Consider the following 26,022-nt stretch of genomic DNA (forward strand, 5'->3'; position numbering starts at 1 on the left):
GAATTAAGCACAAAAAACGTTATAACAAAAAGAGAGAGATTTTCAAATTAATTTATTTTAAACATAACCTACTACAGTTATATGTTGTTAACTAATTTTGGCCTCCAGTGTAATCTAATTGTGAGGAAACATATTTAACCAGGTAAATTAATAGCCTATCTATCTATCTATCTATCTATCTATCTATCTATCTATCTATCTATCTATCTATCTATCTATCTATCTATCTATCTATCTATCTATCTATCTATCTATCTATCTATCTATCTATCTATCATAGCAACCGCCCAGATCACCCAAGTAACCACCTTGAACACCATGGCAACAGCACAGCAACCACCCAGAGCACCCTAGCAACCGCATAGCAACCACCCAGAACAGCATAGCAACATCTTAAAATATCCTAGCAACCTCATAGCAATACCCTAGCAACCACCCAAAATACCTTAGCAACCGTATAACAACACCTTAGCAACCACCCGAGTACCCTAGCAACCGCATAGTGACACCCTAGCAACCATCCAGGATACCCTAGCAACCACATAGCAACACCCTAGCAACCACCCAGGATACCTTAGCAACCACCCAGAGTACCTTAGCAACCACATAGCAACACCTTAGCAACCACCCCGAGTACCTTATCAACCGCATAGCAACACCTTAGTAACCACCCTGAGTACCCTAGCAACCGCATAACACCTTAGCAACCAACCCCGAGTACCCTAGCAACCGCATAGCAACACCTTAGCAACCATCCCGAGTACCCTAGCAACCGCATAGCAACACCTTCGCAACCACTACGAGTACCCTAGCAACCGCATAGCAACACCTTCGCAACCACTCCAAGCACCCTAGTAACTGCATAGCAACACCTTAGCAACAACCCCGAGTACCTTAGCAACGGCATAGCAACACCTTAGAAACAACCCCGAGTACCCTAGCAACTACATAGTAAATTAAAATCTATCTATCCATCTATCTGTTTACCTATCTAGCTATCTATCTGGCTTTTAAAACTACAATTCTAAAACTTAAACTATTTCAAACTGAAAAGCTTCAAAATACTACAAACTTTTAAAACTTCTTCAAACTTTCTGGCTATGCTTTTTCAAGCCAACTTAAAGTTTGTCTACAAACTTTTTTATCTAGTTATAATTGTGCACTCTTGACGTTTGTACTCTTGAGGAATTACAGTAAAGGTGTAGGTAGAGGCTTGGTTTTGGTTGACCTATGAAATAAATTATTAGCATAATACTTTTTGGATACTTCTAGTTTAGGTGACACAAATAAATGCTTAACTGACCCAAAACCTGGACAAAATTTCCAATCCTTGATGTAAAAATCAAAGAAAATAAGAATTAGAATTAAGCATAAAAACGTTATAGTAAAAAGAGAGAGATTTTCAAATTAATTTCTTTTAAACATAACCTACTACAGTTATATATCGTTTTAACTAATTTTGGCCTCCAGTGTAATGTAATTTTGAGGAAACATATTTAACCAGGTAAATAAATAGCCTACCTGTGGGAGTGGATTGGAAACAGCTCGACACATCCCACATGTAAAGTTAAACTTGACAACAGAGATAAGAGGTAGCCAGGTCAGTGTAACCAATAATCTGCTACTGACCAATAATCTGACACTAAAAATAAAAACTGTACATCAATTTTTCGTTAAACATATTTTAGTAAACGTTTAACAATAAACTCACTATAGTTTTAAAAAATAAAAACAATTAATAATAAAAAAGAAAATAAAAGCTGAAAACTAATTATTAATTATTACATTACTAAATGCAGAAAAAAAAAAAAAAAGTTAATAGACGTTTAAACAAAATGTGTTACAACTCCCCGGTTTCCAGCAACGCACTACTCTCTTTAGCTCACGCGCGCGCGCACGCACTCAAGCACGCACAACAGAAGGATGTCAAGGGTGTGGAGAGGGTCCTGCGCTATGAGTAATTTGTAAAGTAGTTTTGTAGTTAACAGTGTTTTACAACTGATCTTTATCATCATAGTAAATTAGAAAATATTTAGCGTTTCATATCAGCGGTAACACGCAGTTTGACGTCAAGTTCAAAATACCTGGATTGACGCATGGCGTCTTGTGTCGACTAGGCTACATGAAACTATGAAGAAAGACGAACACAGTTTTACTATGGAAGTCAGATATCTGATCAATGTGACAGAATATCAATAAAATTAGCCATCGCGTGCCTGTTTTGGCAAAGATAAATGTTTTAAAAGAAGAGACGACGACTCGATTCCTTCACCAACAAGTCACATAAACGCCTTATAATGATGTATCGTGCTTTTTGGGATACGATATTTCTTCTCACTGGTGAGTAAATATATTTTATATTGTGCTTATCCGGTTTACTTGCATTATTTTTTTATAAAATAACTTTGAAAATGTAAATAATACGCCAACTGAGTTAAATATTACTGTGAAATAATTTGAAATCTTGTCCTTTACATGAAAATGACAGTGAGAATGTTACCACATTTTAAATTATTTTTTTTATCCTAAATGAAGCTTCATGCCTCAAGTGGATTTAAGCTTACTCAAACTATCAGTCTTTTTTATTCAGAGGTTGAATTGAAGCTGTGAGCTATAAATTAAGCTTTTAAAATTATTTTATGATGTGCATTTTCCAGTAGTGTTTTATATACCATAGTTTTATCATGATTTGACAATACTCTAGTCATCATAATAAAATACATTATGAGGGGTCCACTTTATCCTAAGATTAGCCATACAGTCACACCATTAGCAGTGAAGAACTTGTGTGTCCATCATATAATTATTCTGCATTGTTGTGCAACCTTTTAGCTTGGTAGCATGCAAAATGTGCTGTCAGTGTTTACCAAGGCATGGAAGTAGTTGTGGTTTTCTATTCTTTTTTGTCCAGCAGCTTCTTTGGCTCAGTAGTCTTGCTCCTGTCATTAACGGGGTTAACAGAGCTTAGTTTAAATATAGAGCCATTCTTTAGTGTCCATCCTTTATTGCTTTGTCTCTGAAACGAAGGCACGTTCTTAACTCGGCAAGCTGTTTCAGTGAGAAAAAGTCAGTCAGGTTTCATGACTTAAAATTCTGTTGGACATCATGTGTGATTTTGCTTTATGTGCTTAATAGAAAGCAAATATTTATATGTAATACATCATGGCATTTGTAAACCTGCTTGATGCCCCATAAAATAACTACTTTTATTAACTGAGTGATTGTACAGGTAGCAGCTGTTTTATTTTTCGAGGACATATAAGAGGTTCCATTATCTCAGTAAGTGATTTTGGTACACCAATGGTTAAGGAATAGCAGTTTTTCTAAGTTAAAGGTGCCCTAGAATCAAAAATTTAATTTACCTTGGCATAGTTGTATAACAAGAGTTCAGTACATGGAAAAGATATACAGTGAGTCTCAAACACCATTGTTTCCTCCTTCTTATATAAATCTTATTTGTTTAAAAGACCTCCGAAAAACAGGCGAATCTCAACATAACACCGACTGTTACGTAACAGTCGGGATAATTAATATGTAAGCCCCTAATATTTGCATATGCCAGCTCATGTTCAAGGCATTAGACAAGGGCAGCCAGTATTAACGTCTGGATGTGCACAGCTGAATCATCAGACTAGGTAAGCAAGCAAGAACAACAGCGAAAAATGGCAGATGGAGCAGTAATAACTGACATGATCCATGATTACATGATATTTTTAGTGATATTTGTAAATTGTCTTTATAAATGTTTCGTTAGCATGTTGCTAATGTACTGTTAAATGTGGTTAAAGTTACCATAGTTTCTTACTGTATTCACAGAGACAAGAGAGTCGTCGCTATTTTCATAAACACAACTTCATTCTTTATAAATCTCCCCAACAGTGTGTAATGTTAGCTTTAGCCACGGAGCTCCATCAAACTAATTCAGAATCAAATGTAAACATCCAAAAAAATACCATACTCACATGATCTGACGCATACATGCAGTATGCATGACGAACATCTTGTAAAGATCCATTTGAGGGTTATATTAGCTGTGTGAACTTTGTAAATGCACTGTATTATAGTCTAGAGCTCAGGGGGCAGGGAGCGCGCAGTTTAAAGGGGCCGCAGCCTGAAGCGGTGCATAGTTAATGATGCCCCAAAATAGGCAGTTAAAAAAATTAATTTAAAAAAATCTTAGGAATACCTTTCAATGATATCAAAGGGTTGTCTTAACTTAAAGACCTAGTTCACTCATTTAATTTAGATTTAAATTCTGACGTTATTTACTCACCTACATGTTGTTCCAAATCTGTATGACACTTATATTCTGTGGAATATAAAAGTTTAAATTTTGAGAAATGTGTCATTATTCTTTTGTCCATACAATAGAAGTCAATGGTAACCAAAACATTTTGGTTACTAACCTTCTTCAAAATATCTTCTTTGTGTTCCGCAGAAGAAATGCACACAGTCATGAATTTCCTCATTTTATCTTATTTTTTAGTTACCATTATTTCGTTTTACATGCAGGTGTTATGTCGAAAGTGACATGGCTCTGACAAGAGTTTGATTTAGTAAATTTATTTATGTATTTTGTGCACCACCTCCAGCTTGTTGGATGTGTATATTTTAAATGTTAACTTGGCATGGGATATTAACACTAAAGCATTATTGTATGAAAAAGAGCTTTTCTGAGGAGTTTACCAGTTCAATGAAACATAGTGGCCTCTCATTTAACAGGGATTTTCATTAAGTCCCTGTGCGTACAGAGTAAGAACATGCCTTGAGGTCCCAGACTCTCTTCCAAGCCATTTTAGTGGAATAACAAAAAAAAACTTTAGACAGACTGTTCGAATCTGGACACTTTGGAATTTGTATAAAACAGATGTAGATGGCCTGTAAATCAGTTTGTATGGTCTTTACTTAAAGGGATAATTCACCCAAAAATTAAAATTATGTTCTCATTTACTCACCCTCAAGTTGTTCCAAACCTGTATGAGTTTCTTTCTTCTGCTAAACACAAAATAAGATATTTTGAAGAATGTCTGTAACCAAACAGTTGATGGGCCCCATTGACTTCCATAGAATGAAAAAAATCAAAGTCAATGAGGCTGTTTGGTTACCAACATTCTTCAAAATATTCCACAAAAATAGCTCTCCACAAGGGTTGCTCAACTAATTGTTTTAAGTAGTTTGGTGTCAACATGTTGCTAAGCTTATGGACAATTACGGTGGCCGAGAGAGCTCAACGCGCTGCAAATGAAGAAAACATCTTCATCAGTTTGACAACACACGCGCTGCAAACTCCACAACACTTACAAATAGTGAAACGCGCTGCAAATAAAGAAAACATCTTCATCAGTTTGCAGCGCATGTGTTGTCAAACTGATGAGGATGTTTTCTTTATTTGCAGCGCGTTTCACTATTTGTAAGTGTTGTGGAGTTTGCAGCGCATGTGTTGTCAAACTGATGAAGATGTTTTCTTTATTTGCAGCGCGTTTCACTATTTGTAAGTGTTGTGGAGTTTGCAGCGCATGTGTTGTCAAACTGATGAAGATGTTTTCTTTATTTGCAGCGCGTTTGTCTATTTGTAAGTGTTGTGGAGTTTGCAGCGCGTGTGTTGTCAAACTGATGAAGATGTTTTCTTTATTTGCAGCGCGTTTGTCTATTTGCAAGTGTTGTGGAGTTTGCAGCGCATGTGTGTTGTCAAACTGATGAAGATGTTTTCTTTATTTGCAGCGCGTTTCACTATTTGTAAGTGTTGTGGAGTTTGCAGCGCGTGTGTTGTCAAACTGATGAAGATGTTTTCTTTATTTGCTCTCGGCCACCGTAGACAATACTCTAATAAGCATATCAATTCTTTTCTGTTTTGAATGAAATGTTTATTTATAATCAGAATTTTCTGTACTCAACTGCCATCTTGGATTTTTTTTTTTCACTAAGCTTCTATGCCCCTATGATGCCTTAAAATGATCTCACTAGGGACCTTTAACAAAAGAGCGATGAACTTTGGGATTTCAGGTGGTTCTGCGATTCTCTGTAAATATAAGAGTGAATTAAGCACGCCATGACAAAGATTCCTCTGGCGGCATCTTAAGGTATGCTCATGCTGACTTTTGGCTGGATTTTGATGTCGCAGACACATTTCCAGCGTCTGTGACAAAACCCCAGGTTTTTAAACCTGTTTGATATTATCACCATGTGATCTTGTAGTTTGAATTTATGTGAAAAAAGTCCCTCCCCCCCACTGTTGGTCGGGACTGCCTCTCGACCAAATGCCTTGTATTTGTCAGCATTGTTTTGTATAGTATGCACGCTGCTTTGACAAGACGATGACAGATGACAAGAAACCTTGTTGTGTAGTGTGAGCACCACAGCAATTCAGATCCTACAGTCCTGAAGTGTGAGCTTACCCTTACCTTTGTATGCTGAGAGATCCGCATCACAAATCCACTTTAATTTATCTTAGCCCCATCATTCTCAAAATAGTCTGAAGGTCAGAAGTCAGAAACTCCCACTGTTCTTCCAGGGTATTTTAATTGAGTCTGAAGTAAGTGGGCTTTAAGTAGCTATTTGTCATTTGTGTTGGACGCCAGTCAAGCCTTTTTCTCTTTAGTGTGTGATGCTCTTGCTCCGCTGTTTTCTCATTGCTGTAACAATTATGAGTCTGGCATTTTTTGACTTTGTTGGATCCTCATTTTCACATTTGGGTAAGAGGTTTACAAAACTAGATTTCACTGCAAGTCAGTAGATATTTGGAAGGTTTTTGAACACCTTGTCCGAATCTATAGTACTTAGCTGTCATCAGCAATGTTTCATTATAGTGCTATTGATTTTGATTATGTGCATGTTGTTTTTGATTTGTAGGCTCCCTTTTCACATATGGGCAGGTACAAGAGAATTCTACCTCAACGACGACCATTGCAACCACCACAACAACAACTACCACCTCTTCTACAACAACCACCAGCAGCACAACGACAACCACTACTACTACACGTGTCAGAAGTATGCTCTGTCTGCTCTTTCCTTTATGCTTGGCTCATTTTGGGCTTCATAGGTCTGAAAAAGAAGGCATATATTGCTTGAATACGGTACATTTATGACATTTTATGGCTCGTTCCCACCGAGTGGTAAAGTTCGGTACAATTCAGTACGGTATACAATTTTTGCCGTTTCCATTGTTAAAAGTTGTGAATAGTATCCTAATTCCGAACTGTACCGTACCACTTTTTGGGACCCTTCCGTTGGGCTACCAAGCACAATAGCACCAATAGTACTGGTACCAAAAGTGTGGAGCTACACTTACTGCAGAACATTGATTGGTTGACTGAATGAATGAATACTGTTGCAACACAATGTGTATTTTTCGGCTGTGCTCAAACAAAGCTGCTGTATGTCTTCCATTGTTGTTTACTGTCACTTTCTTCTTCACGCGAGAATTACATTGATTGCTTCTTTCTGGCATACACCACGCCTATGAAGTAAGGGTACTATTGGTGGTGGAAACGCAAGCCGGATCAGGGTTTGCCATCTCGAATTGCACTTTACTGTACTGAACCGAACCTCTCAGTGGAAGTGAGTCATTAAAGTATTAGAGGCACATATTTATTATTGTGTTAGATAAGGTATTTAAGGTATTGCTTATTTATTTATTATACAGCAGACAGTTTTCATCCAATGTAAATGCCTGTAGACAATGCTCACAATGATTAGAAAAGAGAATTTGTCCATTCCAAGAAAGCACCTTAAATCTTGACCGGTAGTCCTAGCTAAATCTTGCTCTTTCTTGTCTAACACCATGTCTGCTTTTGTACTCTCCTTAGATCAAATGTATGCCGTAGGGAGGACAGAGTCTGAGAAACTGGCGCGTCTTGAAATGATAGAATCTAAAGTGCTATGATCTTCCAAATAATATCAAATCCTCTAATTCTGTTCAGATTTGTAACCTGGCAGAGATCTTGGAATTTATTTTCTTCGTTCCACTTCAGGGCTTTTCACACTGCACTTAACTGCTTTTGCGGTGTTAACCCCGCATTGCGGTGCCAAACTTGTACAGTGTGAAACGATGCGTGTTAGAATGTTAAAGCTAGATGCTTGGCAACAGACAACCAATCACGTGTCTCATATTCAAGTGATTTGGACAGTCACGGAAACACCTTGGGATGTATATAAACAGTAAATTCAGCGAGAGGAAAAATGTCAAATGCTTGGAGAAAACGTGACAATTTGAGTGAGAAGAGAACATTTCATTCTTACATTTTATAGTCTGAAATGTCCATTTAGTATAAACTCAGTATTACAGTCAGCAGTATGAGGATGCACAATGTTAGAGCTTTTATGTAAACAGGTCGCATGCAGCGTTCATCCAAACAATGACACCGACACCAAAATATGTAAATAAGAATGTTAACTCAGGGTTTAGGAATATACAGTGTGAAATGTCAGTTTATGAATACCCAGGATTAATTGTTTACCCTGGATAAATTATGAGCAGTATGAAATGTGAAGCAAGATAACCCAGAATTACATTTAACTGGGGTTTAGAATGACCCAGGGTTAACCATTTCAAGTGTGAAAAGCCCTTCTTCTCTTTCCACCAGCAGCTTCCACAAAATGTCATTAATTCGTCAAAAATCAGACAAAATATTTGCAAATACATTTTTAAGAAATTCTTGCCTAAATCTTTTTAGTATTATTATTATTATTAAACAAGATCTTGTCATTAATGTCAATGTTAAACCCAGGTTCTCTTTATTTTGTTCTTGAAGAATTTATAGCAGCCGCTGTCCACTCTCACTTCGATGACTGCCCCGACTCCCACAGCCACTTCTGTTTTCATGGCACATGCCGCTTTCTCATCCTGGAGGAAACGCCTGCATGTGTGTAAGTCTTTTTTTCAGACTGAATATTAAGAATTAGCTGTTTTTAACAGCATTTATTTTACCGTCACCCTGACATCCACATGTCTGTTAACAATCCTTATGATCACACTACAGTTTTTTCAAATGTGATCATTAAAACGGTCAAGCAATCAAATCAGATCTGTGTGTTCAAGCAGTCATCATTTTCTGCCACATATTCATCATTTGCTATAATGGTAGCTTTGTTCTACAACAGCTGTAACAACTTGCTATCAGATAGTGATATATTTGTCAGTGTATATCAAGGCATCAAGCCAGAGTGCTCAGAGTGTAGAGAGCGGATAAGTGATGAAGCATGCTGTTTTATTTAGTGCCATCACCACCAGCATCACTATGGCACTTTGAATGTAAAATCAAATGTTGTGCATCTTGAGTATTGAAAAAGAAAAAAGAAAAAAAAAAAGACAAATTCCATGAATCGCAATACTGTGATTATGGTTTAATACTAATACTATAAAAATCTGATGTGTATTTCGTTGTTTTATTTATTCATTTATTGCTCAACCAACATATATTTTTAAATAATAATAGAATTAGAATCGGAAATGGGAAAAAAAAATTGGATTTGAGCTGCCAGTATGAAGAAGTCTAAATTGACTGAAATGCATTTTGATTGCTGACTCACTTGGATAAATTCTTGCTGACAGCATGTTCATTGAGCTGTCCATGTGTAGACAAGCATGTTTTGTCCTGTGCTAAATTGCTTTTCTGTGTATAAATTTGGCACAATAGCAGAATTCAAATCTGTGTTGGTGCTTGTGTCTGAGTCTGAGTTCTCCTGTTGTCAGGGAATTTATTTTTTTCTCCATGTCCACATCCATATGTAGTAGTTCACCACAAAATGTCTAATTATAGTTCATTTAATGGATTTTATGACCATGATACTGTCAGATTCCTCATTTTGGAATGAAATGCGTTTGCTAACATCTATTGAATATACTCCTCTTTTGCTGAGCATGTTTTAATACTGGGCTTTAGTTTTTAAAAGCTCTCTTTTCAATTATAATAAAAGGCACACTTGTGTATGTTTGTGTAGATGTCATCCTGGCTTTGTGGGAATGCGCTGTGAACATGCAGACCTCTTGGCAGTGGTGGCGTCTAACCACAGGCAGCAGACTGTGGCCACCATGCTGGTGTTGTGTGTGGTGGGCAGTGTCCTACTCATGCTGCTCTGCACTTTACTAAAGTGAGTATTATTCATTTAGCACACACTTAAATGGATTAATTTTATAAATTTGTTTGTACCAGTCAAAAGTTTGGAAAAATTATTATTATTGTATGTTTTTAAAAGACTGCATGTATTTGATGAGAAATATAGTAAAACATTAATAGTGTGAAATATTATAATTTATACAATTTAAAAGAAATGTTTTCTGATGTAAGATATAATAAAATGTAATTTATTCCTGTGATGACTGCTGAATTTCCAGCAGCCATTACTCCAGTCTTCAGTGTCACATGATCCTTCAGAAATCATTCTCAGTGTTGATGAAAGTACATATATGCTTTGCAATATTGCGTATTTCCTTAAATTAATTAATTACAGTACTTAGTTATTATGGAAAGCAATGCGCTACGTTACTTTTACGTAATTTTTTCTTACCTGGCTAAGGTGTTTTTTCACTAAGAAGTTCTTTTCTACAAAAATATTATTACATCCTGAGTCTGACTGATATTTCCTGATGCCTAGAACTATGTATGTCATACAAAGGATCTCTTAACATTACAGGTTATTTTGCCTACTGTACAACTCTTTTTATTGAAAGTTAAAAGTAATGTGTTTTGTTACTTTTGTACTTTTTGTCTGTTCCTATGCATGAATGAGTGACTTTTATGTAGAAAAAATTTAATTCAGCAGTTTAAAAAATGTTTAAGCAAATTAACTAAACTGAAAAGTAATGTGCATTACTTTTTTAAAAAAGTAACTCAAATGTTAATCTGTAAATTTATAAAACAATGCGTTACTTTACTAATTACATCAAAAAAGTAATAAACCAAAAATTATTCATATATATATATTTTTATATATTTTTTAATAGTGGGTGCAGGACATTATAGTTAATTTATGTAAGTGAGGATAGCAAAATAAAGTAAACTGTGACACATTATACCCAAAAATTCTTCATACACTGGACTACCAGGAAAATTGATAAAATTTGTAAGCAAAAATTATTCAGACACTCTGACCTGTGTTATCTGACATAATTAAGATGATTTTTTTCTGACACACTCATATATCTGAGATCTTGTCATATTTTATTACCATTTTTTTTTAAACTATAGTGAATAAACTGTATTAATGAATGAAATGTTCAAGGTGTCTGAATAAATTTTGGTTTGACTGTATATACCTTCTTTTTTGTTTGGGTTTGGGTTTATTCTGTTTATCTATATTTGCTGAATGAACTTTACTCTAACAACTTTGAAAGGGCATTTTTTTTGTGAAAGGTGAAAGAGGTCATTTGTAGACTTCACACATTGTCTTTCTAGTTGTTGGTGGAGACGGGGTGGTTGTGGGCGAGGTAACACCATTTTGTGTTGGTCGGAGAAGCCAAGGAGTATTCTGACGGGTGGGACATCCTGCTGTCACTCAGAAACAGGTATTCTAGTGCTTTATTTCCATTTTTACTCAATTTTGTGCTGAGCTGTAGGGTGATGTGTTATGTGTCATGCGGTGTCTAATTATGATCATCAATAGGGGGTGTTTGCATACTGAGACCAGCATATGTGCGAGGCCTTTAACTTTTAATGGCCTATGATTTGTCTTTGCTCAAGGGTTTAAGCTGTTAGTTTAGCCATCTGTTGTCACTCTGTCCTAAGACTGTCAATGAACATGAGACCAATGAGAGTGTAGGAAATGGTAACTTCTGTTGGTCAGGGTGAAAAATCTTCAAGGGTTTAGGTTGGAAATTTGGAATAGAAAACTTTTGTAAAAATTTTAAACTCTGTAATGTCACTTTTGATCAGTTTAATGACAAAAATCTTACTGACCCCAAACTTTTGAATGTTAAATAATTAAAACATAACTCTATATATATATTTGTGTGTGAGTGTGTGTGTATATATATATATATATATAATATATATAATATAACAGGGCTTGACAATAATTTTTTTGCTCACCAGCCACTGTGGCTAGTGGCATTTTCACTGGCCACAATTTTGACATCGATAACTGACATATAGATATTTTTTATATTATCTCATAATTTGGCAGCAAGTATGTTAGGCTGCTGTCACTTTAAGACCTGATGCACGGATCCATTATACTGTTACACGTGTGTTTTCTTTCTGTTTACGTTCACTTAAAGGTCCCGTTTTTCGTGTTTTTTTTGAAGCTTTGATTGTGTTTATAGTGTGCAATATAACATGCGTTCATGTTTTGCGTGTAAAAAAACACAGTATTTTTCACATAATTTACTTATCTGTACACTGCTGTTTCCACTGTCATAAAAACGGGCTGATGACTTCCTTGTTCTATGAAGTCCCTCCTTCAGAAATACGTAACGAGTTCTGATTGTGCCAGCGGTTCCTGTGTTGTGATTCGACAGCAGTTTAGCGCGTCTTGCCCGGAAAGGTCACGCCTCTTACCATTACGTGGAGATGCATGCGCTCAGTGTTCTTGTAAACATGTCTTTAATTTTACCCTATCAATTTGAGCCGGAATCAGACCCGGTGATTGGACTGCGGGATGAAAATAACAGCGTTTCGACGACATGGCGACAAACACACTCTACAAATGCAACTCTTGTGTATTCCTGTGGGCGGGGGTTTGTCAAAAAACTGTTTTAATGACGTCATTAAAGAAGGAAGTAGAGGGATGTAGTCCAAACTGGCCGTTCGATGTAGGCGACTTCTGTTAAATAAAATATCTCGCTTGGCATTGAACTTTGAGCTTTAAAATTTTACAGATTTTATTTATACTCTAACAACAACATTACACACTAACTAAAGTTTGAAACATGGGATCACGAAGAACAGGACCTTTAAGACATAACTGACTGTTTACATGAATACTCGCCAAGACTGGCGTTTCAACATTAATTTGTGTATTTGACTGTTTAAGTGCAATAAGCAGCGGAAAAAAAAAATCAATATAGTACATAGAGGTGACTTAGTGCAAGCACTTTGAGTGTGAGCACAAAATTTGCGGGAATGAGTAAAACTATGTGCTATACGCACAATCCCATGCTGAAATTCAAGCCCTGTAACACCAACAATAAGCAAATGAAACCAGTGAGTGAGGGGAGGCGGGTTTGTGTGTCGACTCACTATCGGAGAGATGAGAGAGTGAGAAAGCACAGCTGGTATCACGTATCTATTCTACAGAAAATGAATATTAGATGCGTTTCAGATATTTTAGTATCGATATGTATCGAAAAATCTATATTTTTGACAACACTACATTGCACTTAGTTTAATTCTGATACCTTTTAAAAGACTGAAATTTTGTGGGTTTTTATATATATATATATATATATATATAAATAAAAAACATTTTTACTTTTAGTTAAGTTTTAGTTTAGTTTCAAGAATTAAAAGGCAAGCTTTTAAATTTCAGAAAAGATTTTTAAGAACGATTTTGAAAAAACGATTCAGTCAAGTGTTTCTAAACTTTAGTAACATATTTTCATGTTATGTTGTGAGTATATGTTCCATGTCTTAGTGGGCAGATTATGTGTGATCGCTGGAGGAACTACATATCCCCAGACATAATTATGCAATTAGAAATGGAATTGTTGGAATTTTGTCCATACAAATACCCTCAGTTATCACTGCCAGTCTGCTCACAGTGCAGCTTGTTGACAGAGTATTGCAAACCTTTAATTAGATTTGTCAACAGGAGGTTGTCACATACTTTGTCAGCATCGTCAGGCATTTCTAATTGTTAGGTAGTGGCTGTGTTTCCACAGTAACATTTCAATACATTTGCATGTCATCAGATTGAAGTGTCTTACGTATGTGTATGTTTTGTCAATTTTCTCTGCCACTTCCATCTTCTCAACTCATCAGAAAATGTTCCTTATGCACAAGGTACTATTTTGTGAAGCGTCTTAGTGTAGTTTGATCAAACCCTTCTGTTTTTCTTCTCCTAGAGTCTTTTATGAAAAAAATGTGATTTGCAATGACTTAATCCTTCCGTTTTTCATTTCTGTCTTTTCCCATTCAGTGGTTTGACATGCATTAACTGGAGCTCACTCAGGTGCTCTCATAAAATTGAGACCCCAAAATCCTCCACCTTACTCCTGGACTTCACTATGACTGCGTTTCTCAAGCTACAGACTCGCACAGCTGGTAAGAGCGGTGCATATTGAGAGCATTTCGATGTGGTCAGTGGGAGAACCCAATCAAACATGGAACTTTTACATTCAGACAGACTGAGTCGTTCCAAATGGATATTTTTGGAACAACAACAGCAGTGACGAGTGTTAAAGATGGAACTCAAAAACTGAGAAACTTTGAAAGAAGAACTCAGAACAAGCTACATGGAAATCAAATACAGGATCCAGTGATTTAGAGATGGGGCTATTTTTTGAAAAATATATGAATCAATGGCCAGAAACAGCTGATCTGGAAGTGAAAAACAATGAGAGAGGTTTTAGAAAAAACATTCTTACTAACAAAGCTTATCTGAAAGCTATAAATATCCTTATAGATGTATAAGACAACATTCTCCCAGTTATGGTCTTTTAAAATTCCGTTATTATAAAAACGCTTATAATATGCTGTTAATGGGATGTGAAACTCACTAAAAATCAGTTTAAGATATAATTTTTAACAATGGTATAATATCACATTATTTTCTGTATCACTTTATGGATAAAGAACGGGAGATTAGTTTTGTTAACGTTTAAGTCAGTCAGTTAGCATGTAAAATTAGAACTACGACAGACACTTTTGCCAATTTATTTTAACTTGATCTCCTTATAATGGTGATAACAAATCGTAAACAATTATTCATAGAGTAACAGCAAACGTGAGAGACTATGGCCGGCTCTGAGGGACAAATTTTATCTATTACACATAACACTTTAACCTGAATGGAAATCAAATTTTTATGTAATTTTTTAATCAAAAAACTGGAAATGTATGGTGAAAAATTCACATGACATGTAACTTCATAAGTTATGCATAGATTCACAAATCCCACTTGATATTTTCGTCATGCACAGAAAGTGCTTGCTCACATAATGTGCTATCAAAAATTTGTCAACATCTGTAAGGTAAATGGAGCCTCAGTATCTGCACTATTTTCAGTGGCGGTGTGACGTCACATCTGACATCTGCGTGTTCACATTGGAATGATTGGATGCATGCATGTCTGATCACATAATTGCACGTATTTCACTGTGCACTTTTGCAGTGTTAATTTCAGACACACTGTTGATACAATCATCTTTAAATCTGCACTTTACGTTTTCCATGGTGGATGTTGGTGATGGCTATTCACGCACTGATAACTCACTTGAGGAATAAAGCACTTCATTTGAGCACACATATGCATGCAGAGGCTCAAATCCGTGTTACAAGCAATAATATTTGATATTATTCAGTTTGATGCACATTATCCTTTTCAACTTATTATGCAAGATATATGGAAGCTTTTACACTGAAAAATTTTAAACCATGTGCTAATTTTGTTCTAATTATCTTATCTGTCCCCAAGCTTTTGCCAATGATCTCATGTTATTAAAAAAATGTTTATTGACCTCTTTGAAAGGAATTTCCAGTATAGGGTCAGAGATATTTATATTGCTATGTTAAAATGAGATGCTGGTCCAGATATTAAATATGCCACTGTTGGTTTTACTCAATCAAAAACCCTTCTCGAAAGCTGGCAAAGCACTGATAAAGCACAAAAAAAAAAAGAAAGAAAAAAAATAATAACCTGGTCGGCTTAGAGCTGGCCGTGTTCTGGTATCAGATCATAGAAGCAATTGCTGAAGTCTGATCAATGTGTGGAGAATCATAAGAATTTGATATAATGATCCCAAAAGCCCTTGTATGTTGGAGGGGATTCATCCAAGTGACAAACTGAACACTTGGGCATTTTTGAGTAATGGTATTTTTGAATGATTTTGGCTAGTCTGAAAGAACAGATTGAAGATGGTTTATCAATTGATCTATTTGAATGATCGTGATATGCCACTTAATTAAAAACATTTGATTTATATGTAAACAACTAAATGTGATTGTGATTGTATTAAGGATTGAGTACTAAATTTATGTAAAAAAAAAAAAATTGAGTTCAATGAATGTGCGTATTTGTTTAGATTTTTTTTTTCTTTTCTTTTTGAGAGGACTTTGGGTAAAATGTTAGAGTAAGTATTGGGTATTTCGGACTGAACAGTTTTGTAACATGCAGTCATTGCATAATTTCCAGATGTGGAATTGCAGTCAGCCGTAATGACGATGCTAATAGAATTACGGATGTTCTGAATTGCATCGAAGATGATGCTCAGTGTTGCATCTCTTGCTTTGTTCCAACTGGATCCCGTTTAAACCTGTTTAGCTTCTTATCGACTGACGTTTGTGTATGATATACTGTAAACGCCATACGTCTTTCTCTTTCTCTAAAATACTGTCTTCTTGTTTCATGTTGGGGAAAAATACTTTGTAAATAGTGTGTGGGAATATTATTTGGTTGTAATGTATATGGAGAATGAGGTGTTTTCTTGACTGTCACTGATCATCAGTTAAGCATGAAGGTAAGAGGGAGATGATTCCAATGACTGTCACATGCTTGGCTGTATGACATTTTGTTGAGTGTTTTTGACCTCTGTCTAAGTTTGCATATTTTTCCAAATAACACAAAGTGCTGCAAATTTTGGGCTCAACTGGATTCTTTCTTCCCTATAATTTTTCATTTCATCAAACGTTTTGTGTTCTTTCCCGCTTGCCAAGCTATCCTCCTCTCTTTAAACCACTCTGTCCATTTACATCCTCCATCATCTGAATATTTTAAAAGGGTCAAATGGAAATGCAAACAGAAAAACCTCGGGCACAGCTCAACAAAAAGCCCGCTGCCAGAGTGCTCTTTTTACTGCGGGAAAAGCTCAGCTCTTTTATTTACTTACTCGCCAATTTATTTATTTGTTTGTTTGGCTAAATCTTTTGTGAGATGAGGGGAAGGGCCCTAGAGATCATGGCCGAGAGGAGTTATCCTTGTGCATGAGTGACCACATGATGCAAAGTGCCTGCATGGCGGACATTGCGTGAGTATTTTTTAAAATTCATTTGTGGTAATTTGTTGTTTGCCTTTTGTGCTCATACCCTATTTTTGCTTCAATTCTCTCCACTTGTTTTTTTATTTATTTATGGAGTGAGTCGTTTTTTTTTTTTTCTTCCTCAAGTGCCCCAGGAAAGAATCCTTCCTTAATAAATAAAGGTTCTTTACTAGCATCTGATTCCATGGAACCATTCCACTGCATACCAGGTTCATGATAGTGAAAGAAAGTTCTTTAGATTATTAAAATGCTCTTCACACTAAGAACAAATGGTTCTTTTAAGAACTGTTCACTTAAATGTTCTTCAGGGAATTTGGAATAAATCCAAAAGAATGCCATAGAACCATTTTCTGTGGATGACCTCTATTGGAACCTTTATTTTTAGAGGTATAGCGTCTTTCTTCCCCTCTTAATTTCGCATATTTCATCTTAACTGCTCTTAACCTCGATCTCCTCTCCCTTTTTTCTTCTGCCACGATCCTCTGTTGATGGGTTTGCCAATCCCATTAAGGTTTTCAATTGGATTGCAGCACAGCCCCTCATATCCGACTGGCTGAGCCTCTAAAGCCAGCTTTGTTTTAAGCGCTCTGCTGAGGGAACTCCCGTAAGATGTACGCTTAGGAGCAGGGAGATAGAAAGATATATTCCAGTTGTATAGTTTACGTGAACATAATCTGGGTAAATACTCAGAGAACAGCGCTTCTGTGTCTTACGTGGAAGTGGATAGTCGATGTCCTGCTGGTGTTTGCCCTCATAATCAATTTGTTATTCTTTTAATGTCCATCCATAACTGGTATCTGTGTCTGAGCAGATGGAGAAGAATAAGAGTATTTGGGTATTAGGGTTAAGTGATCTCTCTCTCTCCACCGTGTGCTCAGCAGCCTGGCGGTGAAACAATGATATCAGCTCTCCACAGAAACTACTTCTATTGTCCTTTTAGATATTATTATCTGAACTATTTCACTGAAGAATTTCTATTCTGATTCATTCTGACAATGACGTAAAAAATTATATAAACGCTTTTGTTTGTTTTGGATTTAGTTTAGGTCCGACAATGAAAAAATTTTTGGTTCCCATCAGTCGCCGCACCAGTGTTGACATATAGGCTACTACAGCGCCATCTGCTGACCACTATGAAAAAAAAAAAAAAGAAAAAGAAAAATTAAAGGATTAGTTCACTTCTGAATGAAAATTTCCTGATAATTTACTCACCCCCATGTCATCCAAGATGTTCATGTCTTTCTTTTTTCAGTCTCCAAACGGTTGAAGGTCAAAAATTACAGTTTCAGAGCTGCTTCAGGCAGTGGCGTAAAAAGTGGGTATGCGCTATATGCGGCGCATAGAGGTGCCGCACCATGGGGGCGCCAAAGCGATGGTTAATTTTTTTTTTAAATAATAAAAGTTATATAAATTTATATAAAAGTTATACATAAAAAAAAAGTTATATAAATTTTAGAGGACTAACAGGCTAGAGTAGGCGCCGGTGCCCTCATAAGATTCCATCATAGAATTTAGACATAAAAGGGTAATATCGCAAGTGGGCGGGGCGCAGCGCTGAGTGAGCAGCAGTAACGTTAGTGAGTTGTAATAGAGTGGCCCAGGGATGACGCGTTTTTGTTAGCAAAACCCGGAAGCGAGTTCCGGTTCCAACGCTGTAAAGTCTATGGGTTTTTTGAATGAGTTTTTGCTAAATCGCCTGAAATAAGGTCTGTGATTAACAAAGCCTCTAAATACTTTCGCGTTTTGATCTATGACATAAATCACACCAGTTATAACCCACTTGTGATTTTTTTAAACTTTTACTGTGTCCTAAAATTGGCGGTTGCTTACAAATTGTTAAAAGGGACTACTTCCTTTGGCGGGGACTTTAGACGTCATCATTAAAAACGGGACATTTGGACAGCGTTTCTCATGAAAAAGTGGATAAGTATTCATAACAGCACAGATCATAACAGCACAGATCATAACCAGTGAGCATGTTTATAAATAAAGTTGTTTTTTAAATACAGTTTGAGGACGCTTGGTGGTGACGACGTTGATCCGCGACCATGGTGTGCTGTAGTCCGTTTATAGCCTACTGTTAGCCTTTTATATCTGACGACTTTATTTAGGCTTCAAAATCTATAAATGTTGTGTTAACTTGTAAAGATTATCTTGATAGACAAAACGTGTAAGTGTCATAACCCTTTGTTAAACACAGAGCTTATTTTCTGCGATTTTCCAAAAGTCTATGGGAAAAATGCATAGGCTTTCGATCGAGGGAACCCGTGCGCCGCTAACTTCCGGGTTGGCCTACAAAAACGCGTGATCCCTGGGGCACTCTATTGAAACTCAAAAAAGATGGATAAAGCAAAAAAGCTATTGGGGGCTAAAAATAGAAAAAGAAAGAGGGAAAAGGAGATGACATGTCAAGGGATGCGACAGCAACTAAATAAGTGGATGGTGAAAGGCAACAGGTAGGATTTAAAATGTGACGTCTATGCTTGGAGGATTGCAAATACATTATTCATGTTAACAGACTAGCTAGCGTTTGCTAACACTGGGAATGTAGCAGACAGAATATGTAGCTAGCTTAGAATATGCAAAACCGAGGTTGCTGAGCTGAAAACTGAAAAATATAAGGTAGCATGTACAATAAATGACAAGAATGTGGAAAACAACTTTAATATCTCTGGTTTACCGTGGAATCATGCATATATTTGCTACCAAACATGGAGGCTTGCAAATATTAATGTTGACTGACAAGTGTTTACTTACTTACTGCAAAATAATGTTGCTGATATCTACATTTAGATTTTGGTTAAACCCTTTGGTACCAATCCCATGCATGACATATCTCAATTTTATTAAAGTAAAATGACAACTGGTAAATATATACCAAAGGTATAGCATGCACAATAAATGAGTAGAAGCTGGAAAATGCAATAAGGTTTATCATGGAAACAAATAGATTTATATATATATATATATATATATATAATATATATATATATATATATATATATAATATATGTATATGTAAGCCTGATATACTTTAAAATAAACAAACATTTTTTGCTGCATAGTGCATACCCCTCTAACACTGGATAGTTGCGCCCTAGCGGAACGATCGGTCATTTTCTTAAAGAAATACAACTGTAGGCTATGCTTTATAAACACAAATGACCGCCATTCTGCTTCTTCATAAAGCTTACATTGTATATCCTAAATGGAACTGGCGTTTGTTCCGTAAGTTGAATACGGAAGGCGTAGGACATACAGCGTAAGCTTTTTGAAGAATACGGAAAGCGAAAGCACTTAAAAGGTGATCATTTGTGTTTATAAAGCATACAGTTGTATTTTTTTTAGAAAATGACTGATCGTTTTGCTAGATCTAGGAAGCTAGGTCTTCCCTTATTCCTCGTCTGGTATTGTTTAAAGCCCTTTGAAGCCAGTGGTTTAGTCTAGTGGTTTGTTGCTTTTGACATGAAATGTAGTCTCATATTTCAAATTCTGGCCATTTTACTACGAAATGAAAAAACATAAATATCATTTTGGCGCTATTTAATGTGTCGTGACTGCTAGCGCCTCATCAGTTCAAGAGAAGTGGCGGCAACGTGAAGCGCAAGTGAACTGTTCCTCCGCTTTAATAGAGTGCCCCAGGGATGACTCGTTTTTGTAGGCCAACCCGGAAGTTAGCGGCGCACGGGTTCCCTCGGTTGAAAGCCTATTCATTTTTCACATAGACTTTTGGAAAATCGCAGAAAATAAGCTCTGTGTTTAACAAAGGGTTATGACACTTACACGTTTTGTCTATCAAGATAATCTTTACAAGTTAACACAACATTTATAGATTTTGAAGCCTAAATAAAGTCGTCAGATATAAAAGGCTAACAGTAGGCTATAAACGGACTACAGCACACCATGGTCGCGGATCAACGTCGTCACCACCAAGCGTCCTCAAACTTTATTTAGAAAACAACTCTATTTAAAAACATGCTCGCTGATTATGATCTACGCTGTGTATGAATACTTAACCACTTTTTCATGAGAAACGCTGTCCAAATGTCCTGTTTTTAATGATGACGTCTAAAGTCCCCGCCAAAGGAAGTAGTCCCTTTTAGCAATTTGTTAGCAACCACCGATTTTAAGACACAGTAAAAGTTTTAAAAAATCACAAGTGGGTTATAACTGGTGTGTTTTATGTCATAGATCAAAATGTGAAAGTATTTAGAGGCTTTGTTAACCACAGACCTTATTTCAGGCGATTTAGCAAAAACTCTTGATAGACCCATAGACTTTACGGCGTTGGAACCGGAAGTCCTAAAATGCTAACTCGCTTCCGGGTTTTGCCTACAAAAACGCGTCATCCCTGGGGCACTCTATACCAGTTACAGCGCGAAATAAACATGAATGAACTTTCGAAGGTATGTTAAAATATACAGTACAACTTAACTAAATCCGTATCATGTCTCGTGTAATCGCTCAATCAGTGTTTTACCCGCGGAAAGACGTTATAACAGCTTACACAATGTCACGTAACGTCACATTTAGGCTACCTCAGAAAAACATTCAGTGACCATAAACTCATTAGTCAGCTAGAAGAGTCATTCTACGAAATGGGTGCCATTTCACACTTGCACTTTTCAAAATTTTCATTAAGAGCAAACTTTTTTTTAAACAAACCTACAATTTGAAAGATGTTAATCCTCCAAAAAACACATTTTCCCACCTCAGGCACAAAATCTTTAATAATATTATCCTTTTTATTTAGGCAAGGAAGCCATTCTTTTACCACCCCGTCACGGACAATATGTATGCCATTGGAGTAGTAAAAGAAGAAATAGATTTTTAAAATATAATGTTTTCCTAATAGTAAATTGTCCCTCTTTTGGAAACCATCAATAGAAAGTCTGTGATTTTTTTTTATTTATTTATTTATTTATTTATTTTTTTAATTCTTAGATTTTTAATCTTGAAATATGAATTTGACCTTTCAATGGCCTCATTGTTTGTATAAAAATAATTAATTCACTGAAAAAATACAAATAAAGTTAAATTTATCTGATTAGTCCACACAAGAACATTCATTTATGTAATATTTCATTTTCTTTCCATAAACTTTTAAAAAAATGACCCTGTGACGGGGTGGTAAATGATGTGACGGGGTGGTATGGACAAAGTGTTACTCTATATGATCTGCTGGTGTTAAAAACTGGGGGAGGGGAGACCTTCAAATTGAGTAAAAAGTGTGTGAGTCACAAAAACATCACAAAATGTCCGCAAATCTCCCATGTGGTCAAGTTTCTCACCTACCATACATGCATTCAATCTGAAATTTAATTTTCTTTGTATTAATAATGTGAAAAAAATAATAAAAAACAGTTTTCTCTATCTATTTTGCGTGACGGGGTGGTAAGTTTAACTTGACGGGTCCTGCTGCCTAACATGAAAAAGCAACAAATAAACAATGTAAAAAAAAATGTAAATAGTTGCCTGCTTTTGTTCTTAAGGCTCAAATGATGTAACTTAGGCTTTGTGATGTCATTTAAAGGAACAGTGCATTATTTATAGATAAAACAAGTTAGTGTGACGGGGTGGTAAGTCAAACTGAGGGATGTGCACAAATCATAAAATATTTACAAAAAAAATAAGGTTTATTGTGAATAAGTATATCTTGTGTAAACAGGGACACACATATAATCCTGAAAATGGTATATGTTTGAAAAAAATATATGACTTATTTGGTGATATTTTAGATGCAAATGTCATGTTGATTAACACGGACATGTGAAATTGGCTATATAATAATGAAAACTAATTAAAAATAGTATGCTCATCTTCAAAAAAATGCATTTTATCATTATATGTTAAAAAGAACACTTGAATTAATGACCTTAAGCTTTGGAAACAGACTTTGGAACATTTTTTGTGCCTTATGCATCTGATCAAACGTTGCGGACCCAAATGGCACCCGTTTCGTAGAATGAATCAGAAAAGTGAACTCTAGAGAGGAGCATTCAGCTTAATATATGCACATTAAAAATTATAATTAGGCCTAATATGTAATGTTCTTCAATAGCCTAATGAATGTTTGAATAAATCCATCAAGCTGACAGCCACCATTTAAATTTAAAAAACGAATTGGATAATTTTAAAGTTAGTAGGCCTACTTATTACAAAAAGTGTAGTTTAAATTTGTATACAAATCAGTTCATTTTAACCTTCAATATTAATGTAGTACCAAATGATTCCCATTTATATAAAGCATTAGTTGAGCTTTTTTTTTCTTGAGAAAATTTCCATGTAGCCTACTGATATACAGTATCCAAAATAACTTATATTGAATCGAATGTCAAGTTGGTGAATTGAAATGCATCATAGTTATGATGAAAGATTGGCAGGAAAACTACAGAAAAACTGAAAATAATGTCCAAATGGGGTGATATTGTGACATACTGATAAGCCTCATCTTTCCATTATTGTTACACTCTAAAAATGCTGGGTTAAAAAACAACCCAAGTTGGGTTGAAAATGGATTGGGTTGTTTTAACCCAGCAGTTAGGTTAAATATTTGCCCAACCTGCTGGGAAGTTTTATTTAACTCAACTATTGTTTAAAAATTACTATATGGCTGGCTTAAAATGAACCCAAAATAGATTGGAAATTAAAAATCTGATACATTATTACTAGAGGGAACAATAATAATCAAGCTGTGATAATTTATTAATAAACAATTTAAGTGTTTATTATATTTAATATTAATAAATGATAATTTCCAACCTATTTGGGGTTCATTTTAAGCAAGCAATACAGCAATTTTTACACAGTTGGGTTAAAACAACCCAACTGCTGGGTTTGTCCATTTTCAACCCAACTTGGGTTGTTTTTAACCCAGCATTTTGTAATAATAGTTGCAACTTGTGCATTGAAACTTGCCAGCTGATAAAACGTATTATGCAGGGACCATATTCATATAATTTCTGTTTAGATGGTGATTGACACTAAACATTAGAAAATCATCCAGTCTCTTCAGCTGTAAATGCCATTGGCTGTTAAAGTCTTTTTTTGCCCAGATTTAAGTCTTTCAGAATGCTCTCAATAACATGTAGCCTAGATCAGTTGCATACTATATGCATTAGTGAGTGTGGCGGTGCTTATGGGGTGTCGCTCTGGGAGTGAGTGAGGTTAGGAGGGAAAAATCACAGTATACTCACTACAAAAAAATAGACTAAACCACTGTTTGAAGCTGCACTGAAACTGTAATTTTGACCTTCAACCGTTTGGAGTCCATTGAAGTCCACTATAAGGAGAATAATCCTGGAATGTTTTCACCAAAAGCCTTTATTTCTTTTCGACTGAAGAAAGAAAGACATGGACATCTTGGATGACATGAGGGTGAGTAAATTATGAGGAAAATTTTAATTGAAAGTGGTCTAATCCTTTAATACTTTGTTTTGAACAAAATGTATTCTGCACCAGGACAAAAAGGTCAAATTAACAAATAGGCAAATGACATTATTTCATATATATTTTTGCAATTAATTTTGTAGTGCTGTGAAATAGTAATAGGGAAAAGCAATGTAGGATTCATTTATTTCAATTGTCATTTATTGCCAGAACAACAATAAAGTATAATTTAGTGGCAGTACATGATATCATTTAATTAAAACTAAAGTGGTAAGAATGTTTGTTTCCCCTAGTCCCCACATTCTGTTATTCAGGTTTACATCTAATGTTTCACCATAAGAAATGGGCAACTGCAAAATATATGGTCAATTTAAAAATCAGTTAAATTTTGCAGCAACATTATATAAGATGATCTCTCAGTCTGTATCCTGTTGCAATCGAGCTGGTAAATCATTTAGACTCTGTAGTCTATGTTGTGGGGGAACATCAAGGTGCCCATGACAATCTTGTCTGTCCAGCAAGTAACCTTGGATACCCAATGAGCGTGAGGTCAGGTAATCATTCACATAATGATCCCCAACATGGACTACACTGGAGGCTTGCACACCACATCGCACCAGCGCCTGGGTAAAAATTGAAGGATCTGGTTTAGCAACTCCAGCTTCTTCTGAGGTCAGAAGAAATGAGAAGTGAGTGAGAAGGCCGCATCCCCTCAGGATCCCTTCCAAGCGCTTGTCAAAGTTGGAAACAACTCCTTGCTTCAGACCCAAAGCGGTGCAGAACTTCAGGGTGTTATTAGAATCAGGAAACACCTGATCATGACACAATCTGAGATGGTGAAAAACGAACTTACTCATTTTTAAAGTTAACATTCAATTTGTCATTTTAGAGGTTAAGAAATAACTGGCAATTAAGATTTGTATTGAATAAGCGCCCCCTATAGGGGTGGTCTGGAATTACTAATAAAAAGAGCTGAAAATACCAAAACAAACAAACAAACAAACAAAAAATAGCTATTTCATATCTAAAAAATCAAATACCCCTTACCTCCCAGTTTTCTGGTCCACAAAAGTTGTGATAGAGGTTGTTGGCTAGTCTGTCCAGTAAAGCAGGGTCATCTACCCCACACTGGGCAAAAGTACCCCTCACTAGTCCAGTCCACCAGACCTGGCTGTCCATTCCCTGAGCTCTGCCATAATTGGGAAATAGGCGTGATTGCTGACGGTAAGATTGCCTGAAAGCTGTTTCTACTTGTGCAGCTGGCAGCTTCAGTCCTGCTCGCTCCGCTTCGCTGCAGTACTGCTCCCCAACCGAGCGCCGGACCTTTAACAGGGTGTCCTTCACGTCCCATAACACCCAACGCACTGGCAATCGCATCACCAGACTGACAAGTATGACAACGCTTTTATCATAGAAAGTACACACATAACCTACAGAAGGTTAGGTAGTGTTAGAAAACAATGTGACAGAAGGTAAATAGATGGTTTACTTTGATGTAA

The 26,022-nt window shown here is 36.0% G+C and overlaps 2 protein-coding genes across 3 annotated transcripts; one reads left to right on the forward strand and one right to left on the reverse strand.

Annotated features, from left to right (window-relative positions):
* Nucleotides 1-1,922: 1,922 nt before the first annotated feature.
* tgfa (transforming growth factor, alpha) lies at nt 1,923-16,802 on the forward strand. Its single transcript, XM_067373975.1, has 6 exons — nt 1,923-2,340; nt 6,850-6,990; nt 8,754-8,868; nt 9,943-10,092; nt 11,397-11,506; nt 14,077-16,802. The coding sequence occupies exons 1-6, from the start codon at nt 2,298-2,300 to the stop codon at nt 14,082-14,084; spliced, it is 567 nt and encodes a 188-aa protein (XP_067230076.1). The 5' UTR covers nt 1,923-2,297; the 3' UTR covers nt 14,085-16,802.
* Nucleotides 16,803-24,521: 7,719 nt separating this feature from the next.
* Nucleotides 24,522-25,961, reverse strand: hdhd3 (haloacid dehalogenase-like hydrolase domain containing 3). Of its 2 annotated transcripts, none has more exons than XM_067374304.1 (2): nt 25,571-25,961; nt 24,522-25,335 (listed from the first exon to the last, which is right to left on the reverse strand). In XM_067374304.1, the coding sequence occupies exons 1-2, from the start codon at nt 25,898-25,900 to the stop codon at nt 24,940-24,942; spliced, it is 726 nt and encodes a 241-aa protein (XP_067230405.1). In that variant the 5' UTR covers nt 25,901-25,961; the 3' UTR covers nt 24,522-24,939. The 2 variants fall into 2 exon arrangements, 1 of the variants encoding a protein (XP_067230405.1); XR_010893474.1 differs by having other exon boundaries at nt 25,202-25,351; nt 25,571-25,671.
* Between the last annotated feature and the right edge of the window lie 61 nt (nt 25,962-26,022).

The sequence above is a fragment of the Chanodichthys erythropterus genome, chromosome 21 (genome assembly GCF_024489055.1).
Source record: "Chanodichthys erythropterus isolate Z2021 chromosome 21, ASM2448905v1, whole genome shotgun sequence".
NCBI classification, from domain to species: domain Eukaryota; kingdom Metazoa; phylum Chordata; class Actinopteri; order Cypriniformes; family Xenocyprididae; genus Chanodichthys; species Chanodichthys erythropterus.